We start from the raw sequence: 19835 nt of genomic DNA, 5'->3' as shown, positions 1-19835 counted from the left end.
TCTTTTTATAGGAATAAACTATTGGAAGGTGGAATTTTTGTCTCTCCTGCAGGCTGTGGCTCTGTCTGAGATCACAGTTTACTGTACCTGCTCATCAGGCACAACCAGTTCCAGGGCTTCCTCAGCACATAAAAAAATAATTCTGAGAATATTCTGATAGACTGGGCAGCATTGTACACACACTGTTGAGTCCAGTGCATATAGCACCATGCCCTGGGATCAGGGTTCAAGCCCCTGAGCTCCACCTGTAGAGGGAAAGCTTCGTCAATGTTGAAGCAATTCTACAGTTGTTTCTTTTCCTTTTTGTCTTTCCCTCCCATCTCGATTTCTCTCTGTGATATCAAATTAATTAATTAAAAATGGCAGGAAAGAGTTATGGGGTGGGGTGGGGTGGGAGGGACTTTGAGCCCCTGGTGCATGATGATGGACAAGGACCTAAGCTAGGGGTGAGACAACTCCCCCATAAAATGAGTAAAAAGAAATTTCATAAAAATAAATTTTAAAAAAAATGGCCACTGGTAGAGGTATATTTATTCATCATGCAGGCACTGAGCCCTAGTGATAACCCTGGCAATAATAACAACAACAACAACAACAACAAAATACTCTGAACAATAAAATAAGGCATAGTGAATTGATCTGACTCTAGGCAATAAAGGAAAGAGAAGGCAAGGAACCAGCAATGAAATGAATACGATTTCTCTGTGTTGGGACAGGTTTAGATGCCAGCACCTAATGGAGGATTGAGTGCATTCTAGTTTGGTTTATTTTCTTTCTTTATCCCTTCCTTCCTTCCTTCCTTCCTTCCTTCCTTCCTTCCTTCCTTCCTTTTTTTTTTTTTTTTGCCACCAGGGTTATCTCTGAGGCTTGGTGTTGGCACTGTGAATCCACTGTTACTGGTGGCCATTCTTTTCCATTTTATTGGATAGGACAGAAATAAATTGAGAGAGGATGGAGAGATAAAGAGGGAGAGAGGGAGTCGGGCAGTGATGCAGCAGGTTAAGCACACGAGGCACAAAGTGCAAGGACCGGCGTAAGGATCCCGGTTTGAACCCCCAGCTCCCCACTTGCAGGGGAGTCACTTCACAAGTGGTGAAGCAGGTCTGCAGGTGTCTATCTTTCTCTCCCCCTCCCTGTCTTCCCCTCCTCTCTCCATTTCTCTCTGTCCTATCCGACAACAACAACATCAATAACCACAACGTTATCCAACAAGGGCAACAAAAAGGAAAATAAATTTAAAAAAAAAAGGGAGAAAGTCAGACACCTGCAGACCTGCTTCACTTCTTGAGACATGTTCTTACCCTGCAGGTGGAGAGTGGGGGCTTGAACCCGTATCCTTGCACAGGTCTTTGCAGTTCATACTATGTGAGCTTAACTAGGTGTGCCACTGCCTGGTTCCATGCTAGTTTGGTATCATCCAAAAGACTCTCCCCGAGGCCCATCACTGTCATGGAATCATCCTGAAATTCAGTGGAAGGGCCCTACATTTGGGTAAGACCTCTATCACCTAAACATAAGCTCGCAAAACACATTGTCAGTCATCTGTTAATTGATTACTTAGCCAATAGATTCATGAGGAAGTTGGGTGTTGAAGGATCAGGGCGCAGAGGTGGACCCATGACGTGATGGGCTGCATGGTGCCATTCTTTACTCCAGTAGTGAGTGCCATCTGTGCCAAGGCCTGCTGCTATGGGCTCTCCATATACCACCTTCCCTGAAAAGTGCAAAGGAAACACTGAGCCTTTATTTTGATAGATGGTGAGAGATAGAAAGCTAGGAGAGAGACAGAGCTAGAGAGACAGAGAGATGAAATAGCTGCAGCATGCATGTTTCCCCTTTGCTGTTTGGGACTGGGGACTTGACTTTGGGTCTTTGAACATGAAAATGTGTACTCTATACGAAGTGAGACACCACCCAGCCCCATTTTAAGATGCTCTCAAGAGAACAAGTATATGGCCTGGGATAAGGTACCATGGATAAGGTGTTGGACTCTCAAGCAGGAAATTCAGAGTTCAATTGCCAGCATCCCATGTAACACATGGAACTCTCTCAAACAAGCAAACAATCAGAAAAGGAAAGACCATATGGGGGTATCTTTGGGAGATGGTAGGGTGGGGGATATCAAACTTTGGTGGTGGGTGTAGTGTGGAACTATACATTGTAATCTTACAGTCTTGTAACCTACTATTAAAAACAAATAAAAAAATTTAGAGGGCTGAACAGTGGCACATCTGGCTAAGCATACATAGTACTAAATATAAGGATCCAAGTTTGATCCTCCAACTCCCATCTGCAAGGGGGACTCTTCACAAGTAGTGAAGCAGGTCTGTAGGTGTCTCTCTTTCTCTCTCTTTCTCTCTCTCTCCCTCCTCTCTCAATTTCTCTCAATCCTAGCCAATAAAATGGAAAAAATTGCCTCCATGAGCTGTGGATTTGTGTTGTTGGCACCAAGTCCCAGCAATAACCCTGGAGGCAAAAAAAAAAAAAAAAAAAACCTTTAAAAAGGAAAGAATGTAAATATTAATCTTCCTAGTCCAAGCAAAGGGCAGTAGGCAAATATGCATACCAAACTATGATTTACACTGACTTCCTACTCAGGATTTTCAGGATCCTGTTCATCATTACTCAGACCACAGTGGAGGCTCCAGCTATAATCCTGCCCCAGGGCCTTTTCAGGGACTGTACCTTCTCCCAGTCTTTTATGTAGTTCTCTCACCTACTCACCTACTTCAAATCTTTGCAGAAATGATTTTGTCTCAAAGAGGCCTTCCTTGACCAGCATATTTGCATGTTCAAGCCCCTGGCTCCCACCTACAGAGGATAAGCTTTACAAGTGGTAAAGCGGGGCTGCAGATATTTCTCTGTCTCTATCCCTCTTGATTTCTCTCTGTCTCTACATAAATACATAAATAAAATACTTTTAAAAAACAAATTGATAAAGGAGGTGGAGCCAAGATGGTGACTTAGAGACAACACCTGGTGTGATCACCACAAAGAAGCTGCTTTCAACCTGGGATTCTCAGAGAGGCCACCAGGTTCCAGATGCTACCATGATGCTGACCAAACCTCCCTGGGCAGACGACCCCACCAATGTGTCCTGGAGTCCTGCTTCCCCACTAGGGGAAGCCCTTCCCCACTAGGGAAAAAGAGAGACAGGCTGGGAGTATGGATCGACCTGTCAATGCCTATATTTAGTGGGGAAGCAATTACAGAAGCCAGACCTTCCACTTTCTGCATCCCACAATGACCTTGGGTCCATACTCCCAGAGGAAAGCTATCGGGAGGGGATGGGATATGGAATTCTGGTGGTAGGAATTGTACCTCTCTTATCCTATAGTTTTGTCAGTGTTTCCTTTTTATAAATAAAAATTGTAAAAAAAATTGATAACCAACAGCACAACAAAAAAATGCTGTTTATTAAGTATTTACTGTTTCATAGTCATTGTGTATCGTAGACTATGGTGGATGACTGTAATACTTGCTAATACCAGGTTTGGCCACAGGCTCACTTGTGTTAACTGAATAGGAATGAAATGGACTCATCCTTCTTCCAAGCAGAAGCTGCCCTTCTGTTATGAGACCTGCAGAAGAAAATCCTTCTGTTGCAACATTATGTTCAAAATGAAGAGACCATGGAGTAGAGGCAGAGCCAGCTCATAACAGACATGCTTAGGAATGGAGAATAAATCTCAGGTTGCCCTGGAGGCAGTGTAGTGGATAAAGTGTAGGATTCTCAAACATGAGGTCCTGAGTTCAATCTCTGGCAGTACATGTACCAGAATTATGTCTGGTTCTCTCTCTCTCTGTCTCTCTCTCCTTCCATCCCTCTCATTAATAAATAAATAAGTACTTTGAAAAGAGAGAGTAAATCTCAGGAGGTGAAAGTAATTGATTTTAGATATGTGAGTCTGCAGCAAAAATAGGCTAATATAGTTTCCTTTCTTGTGGAATCTCCTTAAAAACTCCTCTTTGAAAAGAGAGTTAACATAAAAGCCAAACAAACTGTTGACCAATCATGAACCTAAAGGCTGGAACAGTGCAGATAAAGAGTTGGGGGGTACTCCATTTTGTAGATAGCTAGAAGACATATTTTAGCTATATTGCAAAGGGACTGTGGCTATACTAGTTTTTTGTTTGTTTGTTTTATTTTGTTTTGTTGTTTCCCGAGCCTGAAATCTGATATACAGGTGGATACAAGTTATTGTCTGGGGAGATGATGTCATGGCTGGAAAAAGGACCAGAAAGCTGGATCAGGGAAGAGAGTAGCTCCCTAATATGAGAAAGGGGTATAAATATTGTTGAGTGTAAACCCCATCGATTTGATGTGGTCTGGAGCCCATATTCAGTTTAGGAGACTATGTGACCTCTGCATTCCTGGAGATCTGAGCTCACATTCTGTGGTCATGAGTAGGAACATTCCTCATCTTCCTTAGGTGTAGCACAGAGTATGTTGTCCATCTTCCCTTTGGAGGATGGAACATTCTCTACCGCTGTTGATTCAAGTTGAGGGCAAGGTCCTATGGGGATCCACAAAGGGGTTTATTTTGTTGTTCCTGATAGAGATGACAGGTAACAATGGAGAGAGGGATTTATTTGCAGTCTAGACCCATCATGTCTGTTTGGGGATCTCAGGACTCCCCGAATAGGGCCCCAGCCGATGGGGCAGCCTGATAGTGACTAAGAGTCATCGCTTGGCTTTGTATGTTAACTCTCTTTTCAGCAACCAGGTTCCAGATGCTAGCATAATGCTGACCAGACTTCCCTGGACAGATGACCCCACCAATGTGTCCTGGAGCTCTGCTTCCCCAGAGTCCTTCCCCACTAGGGAAAGAGAGAGACAGGCTGGGACTATGGATCGACCTGTCAACACCCGTGTTCAGTGGGGAAACAATTACAAAAGCCAGACTTTCCATCTTCTGCACCCCATAATGACCCTGGGTCCATACTCCCAGAGGGTTAAAGAATAGGAAAGCTATTAGGGGAGGGAATAGGATATGGAGTTCTGGTGGTGGGAATTTTGTGGAGTTGTACCCCTATTATCCTATGGTTTTGTCAGCATTTCCTTTTTATAAATAAAAAAATAAAAATAAATAAGTAAAAAAAAAACCCTCTCTGGTAAATGCTATTATGATCTCCATTAAAAGATGAGAATATAGCTTCTGGAGCTAGTGTGAAGAAAGTACAATTTGGTGGTCCAGGAGATGAAACACTGGATAAAACATTGGAATCTCAAGCATAAGGTCCTGAGTTCAATTACCAGCAGCACATGTCCCAAATTGATGTCTGCTTCTCTCTCTCCTATCTTTCTCATTAACAAATAGGTAAAATAAAAAAACAAATAGGTAAAATATTTAAAGAAAGCAGGAAAGGGGGAAAGAAAGAAAGAAAGAGAAATAAATAAATAAATAAATAAATAAATAAATTTGAATCTAACATTTTGACTCTGGTGGTTCTAACTTCCATGCTACAGTGCCCTGATAACAATTTCCACAAGCTTGCTTTTCGCAGACACTATCACGATTCTATCCTGACTTCTCTGGGCAGGCAATCTCACCAAAATGTCCTGGAACCTCACCCCTCCAGAACCCTACCTCACTAGAGAAAGATAGAAGCAGGCTGGGGATATAGATCCACCTTCCAACACCCACGTCCGGTAGAGAAGCAATTACAGAAGCCAGAAATCCCATCATTAACACCCCAAAAGAATTTTGGTCCATACTTCCAGTGGGGGAGAAAACGATAGGTGGAAGATGACCAGAGGGCTCTGAACTTCAACTCCATCAGGACCCAGAGAGAGAAGAGAAAAAATGAAGGGACATCTGGATGTAGTAATAGGGTTATGTGTGACTAGAAAAGGAAGAGAAGATGGGACCTTAAAAAAGGGAAAATAGGGCGGTCGGGTGGTGGCGCAGGGGGTTAGGCGCATGTGGCGCAAAGCGCAGGGACCGGAGTAAAGATCCCGGTTCGAGCCCCCGGCTCCCCACCTGCAGGGGCGTCACTTCACAGGCGGTGAAGCAGGTCTGCAGGTATCTATCTTTCTCTCCCCCTCTCTGTCTTCCCCTCCTCTCTCCATTTCTCTCTGTCCTATCCAACAACGAACAACATCAACAATGGCAATGATAGTGACCACAGCGAGGTTACAACAACAAGGGCAACAAAAAGGGGGGGGGGGGAAATGGCCTCCAGAAGCGGTGGATTCATGGTGCAGGCACCGAGCCCAGCAATAACCCTGGAGGAAAAAAAAAGGGAACATATATACAAATATAGATATACAGTTGTAAAAATAATAGTTACCCCATATCTGCAACCTTAAGAGAACTGCTGTAGCTTCCAATGGAGGGATTAGGGATTCAGAACATTGGTGGTAGGAATGGTGAGGAGTTGTACCCCTGTTGCCTTGTAATTTCGAAAAGCAATATTAAATCACTAATGAAAATAGTAAAAACAAAATTCTGTAAGCTCATATGTAGTTTGCTTTGTTGAAAATGAATTCTCACATACCTAATGAAAAAGAAAGCCTCTATATTAAATAAAAGAACACACCGATAATAAAAGTGTAGCCACCAATGCATATTTAAAAATCATGCAGATGAGGCCATCAAAAGCACACTGTGTTAAAAAAAGTTAATAGAGCACAGTGAATTTGAATTTCAAATCAGAATTGTATCTCTGATTAGCATTGGTCAGAATAATAGAATCACTGACAGCAACCTGATCTTATCAGAGCAAAGCAGTCATGAAAGACAGTACATAGCAAAAGAGGCTAGCATAACAAATGAGTTCACTCTAGTTAATCAGATGTCAGGTTTTAGTTAAAATCCTGATCTATAGCTGAAATTAAGCAATTTCCTCAGAGAGCAGTGACAGTGGAAGGCCAGCAGATGCCTTAGTCACATTAGATCGAAATGGAGAGCCCTGGTATCTCACAGCTCATTTCTCCCCCAAACTAGTTACCTTCCTCTAGCTAGCTTAGAAAAGTGGGAAACAGTGAATGAATGCAAAGCCCACTGAAGAAAAGTTGCTTCTGGGGCCAGGTTGGCCACACCTGCTTGAACACACATGTTACAATGCACAAGAACCTAGGTTTGAGCCCCCAGTCCCCACCTGCTGGGGGAAATCTTTCTGAGAGGTGAAGCAGTGCTGCAGGTGTCTCTCTGTCTCTCTTCCTCTCTACCTCCCCCTTTCTCTCAGTTTCTGGCTGTCTCTATCTAATAAATAAAGATAATTTTAAAAAAACTTTTAGAAAAAATTGCTTCTTAAGTAAACTACCAAACCAAAGTCAATAAAACTCTGGGGACTTAGTCATACATAATGTTCTTTATTTTCAAGGTGCTCACCTGCCAGTTAAGCTTTTGTGCCTGTTTCTTACTTATCTAGTCCTAGAAATCATGGCATACATTTGGGATCCATCTGTGTAGTGTAGGACAAGCAAGAGTATTTTTTTAAATGTCCTAGTCCCATTCTCAATGCTGACACCATCTTCCTAGATGATACTTTCAGTCCACCTGCATATTAGCTATCAGGCTCAGGCAAGAATTACTAATTTCATGGCCCCCTTGGAACACACCTAAAATAGACTTCCTAGCTTCTTCCCACATCAAGACATCTATTTTCATCTTCTCTATCCTTATCTTTAGGTTCCTGTTTACTAAAAAAATTGTCATACTTTATATTTTACTGCCTTTCAGCCACCAAGTTTCAGATGTTACTATGATTCCATTCTGACTTCCTTGGGAAGACGACCTCATCAATGTGTCCCAGAACCTCACCTCTTCAGAGCCCTACCCCACTAGGGGAAGATAGAAACAGGCTGGGGATTTGGATCCACCTGCCAATGCTCATGCTTAGCACAGAAGCAATTACAGAAGCCAGACCTTCCACCTTCAGCACCCCATAATCAATTTTGTTCCACACTCCCAGAGGGATAAAGAATAGGGAAGCTTTCAATGGAAAGGATGGGACACAGAATTGGTGGTGGGAACTGTGTGGAACTATTATCTTACAATCGTGTTAATCATTATTAAATTACCAATAAAAATAAAAGAAGGAAGGAAGGTAGGAAAGAAAGAAGAGAAAAGAACAAGAAAGGAAAAATGTTAAGTTCCTGTATCTGACAGTGTTATATGTGGAAGAAGCAACAATTCATCTCACCTCATCCCATTTCCAGGATCAGTATCAAAATACTTTAATTACCATGAAATTGCATTTTCCCTGTTCTGTGAAGATATCCTTTCATCTGTCCATCCTTCCTTACCTCTTGTCACTGTCAAAGTATTGTAAATAAACATTGTATTTGTGCTTTGAAAAAAAAAGTGAACTACGAAGTAATGTACCATAGACTGGAAAAGTAACTGGAGAGAGGCAGTGTTGAACTTGCAGGAATCCACACCTTCCTATTTCAAGAGAACTTAGAGTTGCCTAGACAAGGAGAAACTCAATAACTTGACTTTACAAATTGCCAACTCAGTCTTTTCCCCAGTGCTTCATCATTGAGGAAAGATCCTTATCACATGTTCTATTCAATCACTTGACCCATTAAGATGAGATGGGGAGACATTCAAAGGCTCAACAATTTTAATAGATCTCAGAAAAAAAAAGTAAAAGTGTCAGCATCTACCAGGAGTCAGCCAGTGCTATTCTGAAAATAAATGACAGGTAATTTCCTTGTAAGGAAGGGCTTAGTTCCTTTAAAATGTGAAAGGCTACTTTTGGGGATATAGACCCCATGCTCTTTGTTAAATGGGTTATTTAATTTTATTTTATACTATCCATTAAACATATGTAGACATAAACAAATTCTTTAATGAGACAGTTCCTGACTAATCTTCCCTCTATTTCATCCTGGAGCTAAGTCATTTTCAGAGGATTAAAAAGCATGTAAGAAGTAAAAAGGGGAAGAAAAGCCTGAAACTTGGATAATCCACAAAGTGGACAACTCAGCGCAATATTGGGGGTTTTGTTATGTTTGGATAAATAAAATGAAGTAATAAGTATAGCTAACTAAGTATAGATATTTTTGGTTTGCAAAACTCGACCTTCATATCTTATTTGACCTTCATAGAAATCCTCATACGAGCTCCAGTGGCGCAATCGGTTAGTGGGGTACTTATACAGAAACCCTCATACTGCCAGCAGGACAAGCAAGTAACATTCAATGAGATGAATTCACTTGTCCAAGTCATACAGATAGTAAGTGACAGACCAGAATCAAATATCATTATTTTAATATGTTACATGTACTTTGATACTGGGAAAAATGGCAATATTTATTTATTTATTTATTTTTCCCCAGGGTTATCACTGGGGCTCAGTACTGGTACTGGCACTAGGAATCCACTGTTCCTGGTGGCCATTTTTTTCATTTTATTGGATAGGGTAGAGAGAAATTGAGAGAGGATGGGGAGATAGGGGGAGAGAAAGACACCTGCAGACCTGCTTCACTGCTTGTCAAGTGCCCCCTTGAAGGTGGGGTGTGGGGGCTCAAACCCAGATCATTGTGCGGGTCCTGGCACTTAGTACTATGTGTGCTTAATTGTGTGTGCCACTGCCTGGCGCCCAATACATTTGTAATATCATTTATTTATTTATCACTGGACAGAGACAGAGAGAAATTGAGAAGAGAGGAGGAGATAGAAAGGGAAAAAGACAGAGACACCTTCAGCCCTGCTTCACCACATGTGAAACTTCTCCCATGCAGGTGGGGACTAGGGACTTGAACCTGGGTCCTTGTCCACTATACTGTGTGTGTTTAACCAGTTGTGCCACCACTTGGACCCTCAATAATTTGTTTTTAAGTGAAAAGTATAAAGAAAATCTTACTAATAAATTCAAATGGAAGTCAGAGATATACCCTAGAGATAGGAATATGATCTTTATTTAAGTAAGTTAGACTGGGATTTTAAAAGGCAAAACATCAAAAAAATTCATTCATAATTGGAAAAAAATAAACAACTATACATAATGCAAAGTATGAAATAAATAACAGAGAGTAATCACCACCATGGTAAACAGAAAAAAACAAAACAAAACAAACAACAACAACAAAAAAGGTCCCAAGTCTGCATGTGCAAATTCTATTGAGCAAGAACTGAACAGCATCTCTTTTTAAAACAGCATCTGCTCATTTGTGGCAGAAAACAAACATGTAACCAAAATCATTCAAACAAAGATAAAACATGCCACCAAGCCAGTGATGCACAGTGACACGTGTTAATCTGGATAAAGAATGCATAAAAGAGGTCTGAGCTGAGCACACTGGGAAGCATACAATGTGACACAAACACAGTTTACACCTGGGGTATGGAGCAAGGGAAGCAAAACAATGGAAACCAACTTAGCTCTAGATACTCAATTTAGATTAATGTAATTGTATCAATTAGATTTATACAAGTATGATATTGCAGTGCCTGGAGTAGGGCACCAAAATAAAATTCCTGGGGTGAGGGTGAGGGTGAATGTTCAGCTTCCCAGGGCAGCAAGGGGTGGCGAGTGTTTGAGATGGGACACAGTCTTTTGGTAGTGGTAATGTTGTTTAAGTATATTCCTATTAACTTGTAGTCATATAAATCACTAATTAATATGAGGGGAAAATTGATTGTATGTCTCAAACTTTTTAAAGCACAGGCTGAGTCTTTTTAATACATAGGTGGAGTCTTTGGTATGTTGGCTCTCTCAAAAGCCTAGACCAGGGAGAACAGAAGCAACTGGAGGCATAGCCATATACAAATAATGTCAAAGGACATAAATTATGGTGATGTTGGGTATGATACAGCAAACCCTAACAAAGGGATTTTTCAAAGTTAACGTAATTGCCCAATAATGTGATTATAGCAATAACTATCTATTGTCTTCTTAACCCTAAGACAGCAGGAACCTACAACTTCCTCTATAGAGCCTATATTTCCCCCAGTCCTGGAACCTCTAGGGTAGGGCTCACTTTCCTTCTTGCTTCTCTCAATTCATACCAAATGATAATGCATCAGCCGATCCCAACCTAATCAAAGCAACAAGTACCACCTCAGCATGCTTCACTTCAGACTTTGTCCAGAGACATCAGGCATGGATTGTCAATCCTTCAACCTCATTACTCGGGTGAGACCTTTCCTTTCATAGTATTCTCTAATTCCATTCCAGGCAGTTCACTTCCTAACAAAGTCCCAAAACCTAGATAAGACCAGGTCCCATGAGATAGAGCATATGTTCACATGTATCCATAAACTAGGGCAAAATATATACCTGAAAGCAAAAGTACACAATAGTCTGCAGTGAGTCAGTATCAAGTTCCTAATGAAATAGTAGCTAATTAAACTTTGATATGCTCCTCACCTACTTCCTATTACAGTTCTCTCACTCACTCCAAAGCTAATCTTAGCAAAGCAAGGACTGCAAAAGCTGAATAAGGGCAAGAGACTGGCATACTTTAAGGATAACTCTTTAGTCACTATCAGGCCACCCCATCAACTGAGGCCCTAATCAGGGAGTCCTGAGATTCCCAAACAGACACGATGGGCCTAGACCTCAAATAAATCCCTCTCCATTGTTACCGGTCATCTCTATCAAGAACAACAAGATAGACCCCTTTGTGGGTCCCCATAGGACCTTGCCCTCAACTTGAATCAACAACGGTAGAGATTGTTCCATCCTCCAAAGGGAGGACGGACAATATATTCTATGCTACACCTGAGGAAGATGGGTCAATATTGGGGCAGCTTGGAATGTTCCTACTCATAACCACAAAATGTGAGTTCAGATCTCCAGGGATGCAGAGGTCATATAGGCACCTAAACTGAATATGGGCCCCAGACCACATCAAATCGTTGGGGTTTACACTGAATAATATTTATACTCCTTTCCCATATTAGGGAGCTACTCTCTTCCCTGATCCAGCTTTCTGGTCCTTTTTCCAGCCATGACATCATCTCCCCAGACAATAACTTATATCCACCTGCATATCAGATTTCAGGCTTGGGGAAAAAACAAAACAAAATAAAACAAACAAACAAAAACAACTAGTATAGCCACAGGCCTTTTGGAATTTAACTAAAATATGCCTACTAGCTATCTACAAAATGGCAGACCCCCCTAACTCTTCATCTGCACTATTCCAGTCTTTAGATTCATGATTATTCAACAATTTGTTTGGCTTTGTATGTTAACTCTCTTTTCAGCTACCAGACTCCAGATGCTAGGATAATGCTGACCAGACTTCCCTGGACTGACAACCCCACTGATGTGTCCTGGAGCTCTGCTTCCTCAGAGCCCCACCCCACTAGGGAAAGAGAGAGGCAGGCTGGGAGTATGGATCAACCAGTCAACGCCCATGTTCAGCAGGGAAGCAATTACAGAAGCCAGACCTTCCACCTTCAGCATCCCACAATGACCTTGGGTCCATAATCCAGAGGGTTAAAGAATAGGAAAGCTATCAAGGGAGCGCATGGTATATGGAGTTCTGGTGGTAGGAATTGTGTGGAGTTGTACCCCTGTTATCCTTTTATCTTTTGTCAGTGTTTCCTCTTTATAAATAAATTTTTAAAAGAAAGAAAGAAAAAAAAGAAATTGCAGTGCCTTGGGGCTAGGTGGTGGCACACCTGATTGAGCACACATGTTACAAAGTACAGGGATCTGGGTTCCCTACCTGGTCCCTGGTCCCTACCTGCAGGGGGAAAGCTTCAGGAGTGGTGAAACAGGGTTTCAGGTGTCTCTCTGTCTCTCTTCCTCTCTATCACCCCCTTTCCTCTTGATTTATGTCTGTCTTTATCCAATAAGTAAATACATATTTTTAAAAAAAGAAAATGCAGTGCCTTGCGTGATCAAAGGGCATCACTTGAACATTAAATGTTTACTCTTTTTACCCTGCTTGCAATTAGCTTTTCTCTTTTTATCACAGGTGCAAAATGCTAAAAGAAATTATCACAGTATAAACAAAGAGAAGCCATAGAGTTTCTTTATCTCTCTCTCTCCCCATCTCTCTCTCCTCTCTCTATGATTGGTCATCCAAGTTTTCCAGCTCCTAATTGTTGAAGACACTTTCCTTCTCTAATGTTCTTGGTTTCTCTTTCATAAATTAATAGGAAGCTTCAGGCTTCAAATGAACTTTGGTTGATTGGACTTGAATTCCTTGCCCATTTCTTCTCAGTTTTCATCAAAATCCTGGTGCTAGGAGATGTGCAAAAGATGTGTAAAACCCATAGTTGTGCTTCCAGTGAAAGAGAAACCAAGGCTGACTAGAAGTCTTTTTTTTTTTTTCATAAAAACATTCAATGGTAATTTTATATGGATAGTTTTGCATGGCCCCAGAGTTATGTCATAAATATCTAGTGGTCCCTTGCTGAAAAAAAAAAAGTTTCCCCAACCCTGGCCTATTGTTTTCTTTTTTTTTGTCTGACTTCAGAAGCAGAGTAATAATGAATTCCTAGAATGTGTGTGCGTTGGGGAAGGAAACTGTTGCCCAGCAAATAGGAGTGGTGACAGGTTTGGAAAGAGGAAGGCAGGGCTTGAATGTTATAAGCTAGACCTATGGGTGTAGATTAGCTTTACGCCCTAGGTGAGCGCCCCACCAACATGTGAGTAAGGGAGCTCTGAGGGGCTTCTTTCTCTATCTCTCTTGCCTAGGTGGGCCTCCAACAGAGATGTAAGTAAGGGAGCTCCTCTCTTTCTCTTGGCCTAACATGTAAATGTTCTCAATTTTCCTGAGTAAAGTTTAAAGTTCCTAAAAATCATGCTCTTTCTTCAATACTTTGTTGGGATTATGCATAACAAACTTTTAAATGTTGGGGACACAAATGGTCGGTCAGTTCCCCCCAAATATCTTGTGCCACCAACTAGGTGTGCCATCGCTCAGGCCCTTTTGCTTTTTAATTTTAAGAAAGAGTTTGCAAAAGATAGGTAACTGATTCTTTGAAAGTTCAATAAATGTCACCAGTACTGCCATATGATTTAGGGCCTTTGTTTTTGAGAGGCACTTCATTCATTTTCTTTTTTTCTAACCAGTCCACTGGATTGTGGTGGTGTGGGGGATTGAATTTGGGACTCTGAATCTTCCTTCAGTCAAGAAAGTCTTTTTGCATAACCATTATGGTACTTCTTCTACCCTAGGGGTACTGTTTCAATTGTGTTACCCATGATGGGTAACAAAACCATGATGGGTTGAAATGAAGGCTAGATAGCATAATGGTTATTCAAAGAGACTCATGCCTAAGGCTCCAAAGTACCAGCTTCAACCCTCTACACCACCGTAAATCAGAGCTAAGCAGTGCTTTGGCAAAAAACAAACAAGAAACCTTGATGGGTCCATTTATGCTTCCTGTTTCTTTGCCTGAAATTTATGTGTTACAATGTAGTGTTATTTCTACTATAGGTATAAATAAATAATAAGACAGAAATTAAAATAGTGTTTTAACTGGGGGGGGGGGATACAGAAATTCACAAGATTCTCCTTCCAGAAAGAATCCCTACAAGAATCCCTACAAGAAAAGCTAATTCCACAATAGAGGGAGTGATAAATTAGCTGGAAACACTTCATGCTGTGCTAAGACACAGGTTTTTCTTCTGAACCTATTTTAAAGAGAACTAATTGGAAAAAATGCCAAATAAAACAAGTCATTGCAAGACTGGTCTAAATGTGTAACAAACTAAAATAAAGTGTACTTTCCATTTTATTAGAGTATAGGAAAGGAAATACATTTGACCTTCACACTTGGCAATCACTTCTGCAAAAGTCAATTTGAATAACAAGCTTGCGTTCCAAGCCAGTGATATAAATTTCTCTAAAGTTCTCTTCTCACTAATTGTTTCTACAGAAAAGAACATTTCTACAACCTGGTCTAAATTTTAGACTTAATCCACATAGATGAAGCATGTGGATTGCTATAGTCACTGCTACCAGTGGTTATTTAGTCCCTGTCTATGTAAACATAATAATCGTACTAGGAGAAATCAGAAGGAGGCAGAGAAGTTAATGTAGGTGCCTCTACATTCTTTTCAGTCTGATAGAGAATGAAGAAATCCTATTGAAAGTAATTAACCCAAACACACAGATCTAAGCACTCTGTTTGAAATGACAATTACTACTAACAAAACTAGGGAAGTGAGAGGTAAACTTTATAGGAACCAAACTGTTCATTTTTCATAGGTGAGAGTCAAGTGATGACTCTCAAAAATCATAAATTCTTAACTACAAACCAGTTCAGAACGATTTAGAATTCTGGAGATAATCATCAAAACCAAAAGGTAGATATGGTTAAACAGTAATAAGTCCCAGGTCTGAGATGAAGGAAATAGAAGGTTTACTTTTCACTCAATATATTCTTTAAAAAAAAAATTGCAAATCACAAGGACCGGTATAAGGATGCCGGTTTGAGCCCTCAGCTCCCCACCTGCAGGGGAGTCACTTCACAAGAGGTGAAGCAGGTCTGCAGGTGTCTATCTTTCTCTCCCCTCTCTGTCTTCCCCTCCTCTCTCCATTTCTATCTGTTCTATCCAACCACAATAACATTAACAATGACATCAGTAACAACAATAATAACTACAACAAGAAAAAGGGCAACAAAAGGTAATAAATAAATAAATAAATTAATTAATTAATTAAAAAAATGTATGGAAACCATCAGGCGCCGCTGGTTAAGTGCACACATTATAGTGCACAAGGGCCTAGGTCCAAGCCCCTGATGCCCACCTGCAGGGCTATAGGAGTCTCTCTGTCTCTCTTTTCTATCTTCCCCTTCCTCTAAATTTCTGGCTATCTCTATCCAATAAATAAATATAATACTTTTGATTTTAAAAATATTTTTATTTATTAATTATTGAATAATAATCATTTGCATTCCTGGGGTATATTTCATTCCTTAAAATGATTTAAACAACAACAACAAATTGATAGTAATACCTTAGACATTCTTAATATCTAGAAAACCAAACCAATTAAGTATAAACTTGATGTACACATTTGTCACCTTTATTAAATAATTTCTTCTTGAGTGAAGTGAAGAAAAACAGAAAAAAATGGGACCTTGGGATCATTTAAACATATCAACTTGGGTTTAAATATCAGGTTTAGCATTATTAGTAAAGTAATATTGGTTCATTTACTTTATTTTAATGAGAGTGAGATACAGAGAAAGAGAGACCAGAAAACTGCTTAGCTCTGATTTATGGTGGTGCTGGGGTGACTGAACCTGAGATCTCAGAGCCTCAGGCATGAAAGTGTTTTGCAGAGCCATCATGTTATTTCCCCAGCTCAGTAAAGTGATATTGGGATAACAGTCCCAACCCTTGAGATTGTTTGCCATGAAAAGTGATATAATTGAATTTTGGAGCATTATTATGAAAATTAATAAAGACAATGTCTATTAAAATTTGCTCATGAGATAATATCTAGAAAAAGCTATAGCAAGCTATATTAAAAACTGTTGGGTGCATAATAAACAGGCAATAGTGTTTATTGTCATCATCACTCACCCTCATGTTGCTTTCTTCTGGGTATATAGTCGGGAGTTGGATTAGAAAGTCAAACTTAGTAGTGCCATATTTCTACTGCTATGACGATAGAGGCAATTAATGATTTGGATCCCTTTTGGCTTCCTGGAGCAGCAGTTCTCAAACTGCAATATGCATATAAATCACATGGGTTTTTAGTTTTAAGTGAACATTCTGATTCAGTGGGTCTGGGATGGAGTCCAAGGCTCTGCACTTCTAACAAGCTCTCAGGGGATGTGGATGCAGCAATCTAGGGACCACTGGTAAAGTGGTAGAAAGGTCTTCAGAGATAATAATGACAAACAAAGGTCCTTACACATAGGAAATGTTCACTTCCTAAAACTATAAGCCTGAGTTGCCTCTTATTGAAACAATATAACAACATGTTTGTAGTGGTCTTGTCTGTTCATAAGTCATGTTAGATAATAAACAAGTGCAGACAGGGCAGGTGAATTGTCTATTAAAGGTCAGCATTTGGGACCTGGTGGGGGCTCACCCAGTAGAGTGTAAATATTACCACACCGTTTTAGTCCACTTGCATGTTAGCTATCAGGCTCAGGCAAAAATTACAGAATTCATGGGCCCCTTGTAATACACCTAAAATAGACTTCTTAGCTTCTTCCCACATCAAGACCCCTATTTTCATCTGCTCTATTGTTACCTTTGGGTACCTGTTTATTAAACAATTTGTCCTGCTTTCTATCTTACTACCTTTCAGCCACCAAGCTTCAGATGCTACTGTGATTCCATCCTGACCTCCTCAGGCAGATAATCTCACCAATGTGTCCCAGAACCTCACCTCCCCAGAGCCCTACCCCACTAGGCAAAGATAGAAACAGTCTGGGGGTATGGATCCACCTACCAACATCCATGTCCAGTAGAGAAGCAATTACAGAAGCCAGACCTTCCACCTTCTGCACCCCATAAAGAATTTTAGTCCATACTCCCAGAGGGATAAAATAGGAGAGCTTCCAATGGAAAGGATGGGAAATGGAACTCAGTGGGAACTGTAGGAATTGTACCCCTGTTAGCCTATAACCTAGTTAATCATGATTAAATCACAACTGTTTTAAAAAAATTACTATGCTCTATGACTTGGGTTCAAGTCCCACTCCCTGCCCCTCCCTGCAGAGGGAAAGCTCCATCAGTAGTAGAGCAGCTGTCCAGCTCTCCATCTCTCTGTGTTTTTCCTTCTCGCAGTCTCTTACATTCTGTCAAATAAATAGCAGCGAAGGCACCAAGCCACAGTGGTCAGTGGGAAAGAAGAATGAAAAAAGCGAAGGAAGGAAGGAAGGAAGGAAGGAAGGAAGGAAGGAAGGAAGGAAGGAAGGAAATAAGGAAGGAAGGAAAGAAGGAAGAAAGGAAGGAAGGAAGAAAGGAAGGAAGGAAGGAAGGAAGGAAAGAAGGAAGGAAGGAAGGAAGGAAGGAGGGAGAGACAGTATCACCCACAAGCTCTCAGGTTTCTCTCTCTCTGTGTTCCCCAAAGAACTGCCTTTGGAGCATGCAGTCACTATGTGAGCAGTGTGGTGTGGCCCAATTTAAGTCAGCTTTTTGCCTGTTGCCCTCAGTTTCCTGCTTAGACACATACGGAGCCATCTGCAAAAGTGGGAAACCTCTCACGCTAATTATGCAGCTCTATGGCCTCTCTGACAATCATGCATTATAATATTTTTACAAGGACTATTAGAATAAGTTTGACTTGGGAGTCGGTGGTAGCACAGCGGGTTAAGCACACATGGTGCAAAGTGCAAGGACCCAGTTTGAGCCTCCGGCTCCCCACCTGCAGCGGGGTCACTTCACAGGCGGTGAAGCAGGTCTGCAGGTGTCTATCTTTCTCTCCCCCTCCCCTCTCTCTGTCTTCCCCTCCTCTCTCCATTTCTCTCTGTCCTATCCAGCAATGATAACAATAATAACTACAACAACAATAAAAACAAGGGCAACAAAAATATATAAATATATATAAATAAATAAATATAAAAAAGAATAAGTTTGACTTAACTAAAACATTTGGAATGTCATATTTTTTGGAATGTTAATTATATTTTTATGCATTGTCAGAGGTATATTCTCCATGGAACTCACTCCTAACCAGTTTTTCTATGTTTGTGAGAGGGAAAGGGTGAGAGAGAGACACTAAAACAATGCTTCGCTGTTCATTGAGTTGCTTTCACTTGCCTCTGTCTTCGGATCCCTAATGTGGCTAGAACCCAAGGTCTCTCTCAAAAAACACACACGCACTGAGCCATCTCCCCAGTCCTGAGGTGACATTTTAAATATCCTGTATTTGCAGCCCCTCTGAAAAGTAATTTTTCTGGAAGTACTTATGTATTTAGTCTTCTTTATTTTTTTTAAATTTATTTGGATATAAACTGCCAGAAATGGGGAGTCGGGCAGCAGAGCAGCTGGTTAAGCACATGTGGCTCAAAGCACGAGGACTGGTGTAAGGATCCTGGTTCGAGCCGGGCTCCCCACCTGCAGGGGAGTCGCTTCACAGGCGGTGAAGCAGATCTACAGGTGTCTATCTTTCTCTCCCCCTCTCTGTCTTCCCCTCCTCTCTCCATTTCTCTCTGTCCTATCCAACAAATATGACATCAACGACAACTACAACAAAGGCAACAAAATAAAATTTTTTAAAAAATTAAAAAAAAGAAACTGCCAGAAATCAAGAAGGAAAGAGAGAATAGAGAGGGAAAGAGACAGAGATACCTAAAGACTTGCTTCACTTCCTGCAAATCTTTCCCCCCATAGGTGGGGACCAGGGGCTCAAACCCAGGTCTATGGGCACTGTAACGTGTATTCAACCAGGTGTGCTACCACCTGGCCCCATTGTATTTACTCTTTTAGCCAGTAATCCCATTGATAGAAATTTAATAATTTCCTTCTACAGTAGGCAGAATAGGGACATCTAAAGATGTCAAATCCTGCTGTCCATAAGAATGTTTATGCTGACCTACATGGTGAAAGGGACCTTATAGATATGATGAAATTGAGGACTTTGAGATACAGGGGTTGTTTTGGATTAATTAAATAGACTCAATGTATTATAAGCCTCTTACAATAGAAAAGAGAGGCAGAAGGGTGGTCAAAAGAATGCAGGGTACACCAATTACTAATTATCTGTGAAGATAGAGGAGTATTGGTCTCTAGCAGTTAGAAAAGTCAAGGATTCTCTTTTTGAGTCTCCAGAAGTACTATAAGATAAGAAAGTTATGAAGTTGAAACTATTTCATGGTAGGGGATGGGATATGGAGGTCTGGTGGTGGGAACTGTGTGAAATTTTATCCCTCTTATACTATGGTCTTGTCAGTGTTTACATTTTATACATAAAAAATATTTTTAAAAAATGAAAGTTCTGAAGTTGA

At 40.7% G+C, this 19835-nt stretch overlaps 1 protein-coding gene across 2 annotated transcripts in view; it reads right to left on the bottom strand.

The window, feature by feature from the left end:
• Positions 1-19835, bottom strand: part of DPYS (dihydropyrimidinase) — a 119919-nt gene that overhangs the window by 73720 nt on the left and 26364 nt on the right. For both annotated transcript variants that reach the window (XM_007533672.3, XM_060195995.1), the window contains exon 5: positions 1558-1714. In XM_007533672.3, the coding sequence (XP_007533734.1) occupies positions 1558-1714 (157 nt within the window). The remainder of the gene's footprint in view (positions 1-1557; positions 1715-19835) is intronic.

The sequence above is a fragment of the Erinaceus europaeus genome, chromosome 1, assembly GCF_950295315.1.
Source record: "Erinaceus europaeus chromosome 1, mEriEur2.1, whole genome shotgun sequence".
Taxonomy (NCBI): domain Eukaryota; kingdom Metazoa; phylum Chordata; class Mammalia; order Eulipotyphla; family Erinaceidae; genus Erinaceus; species Erinaceus europaeus.
This window is presented reverse-complemented; position numbering and strand designations above follow the sequence as displayed.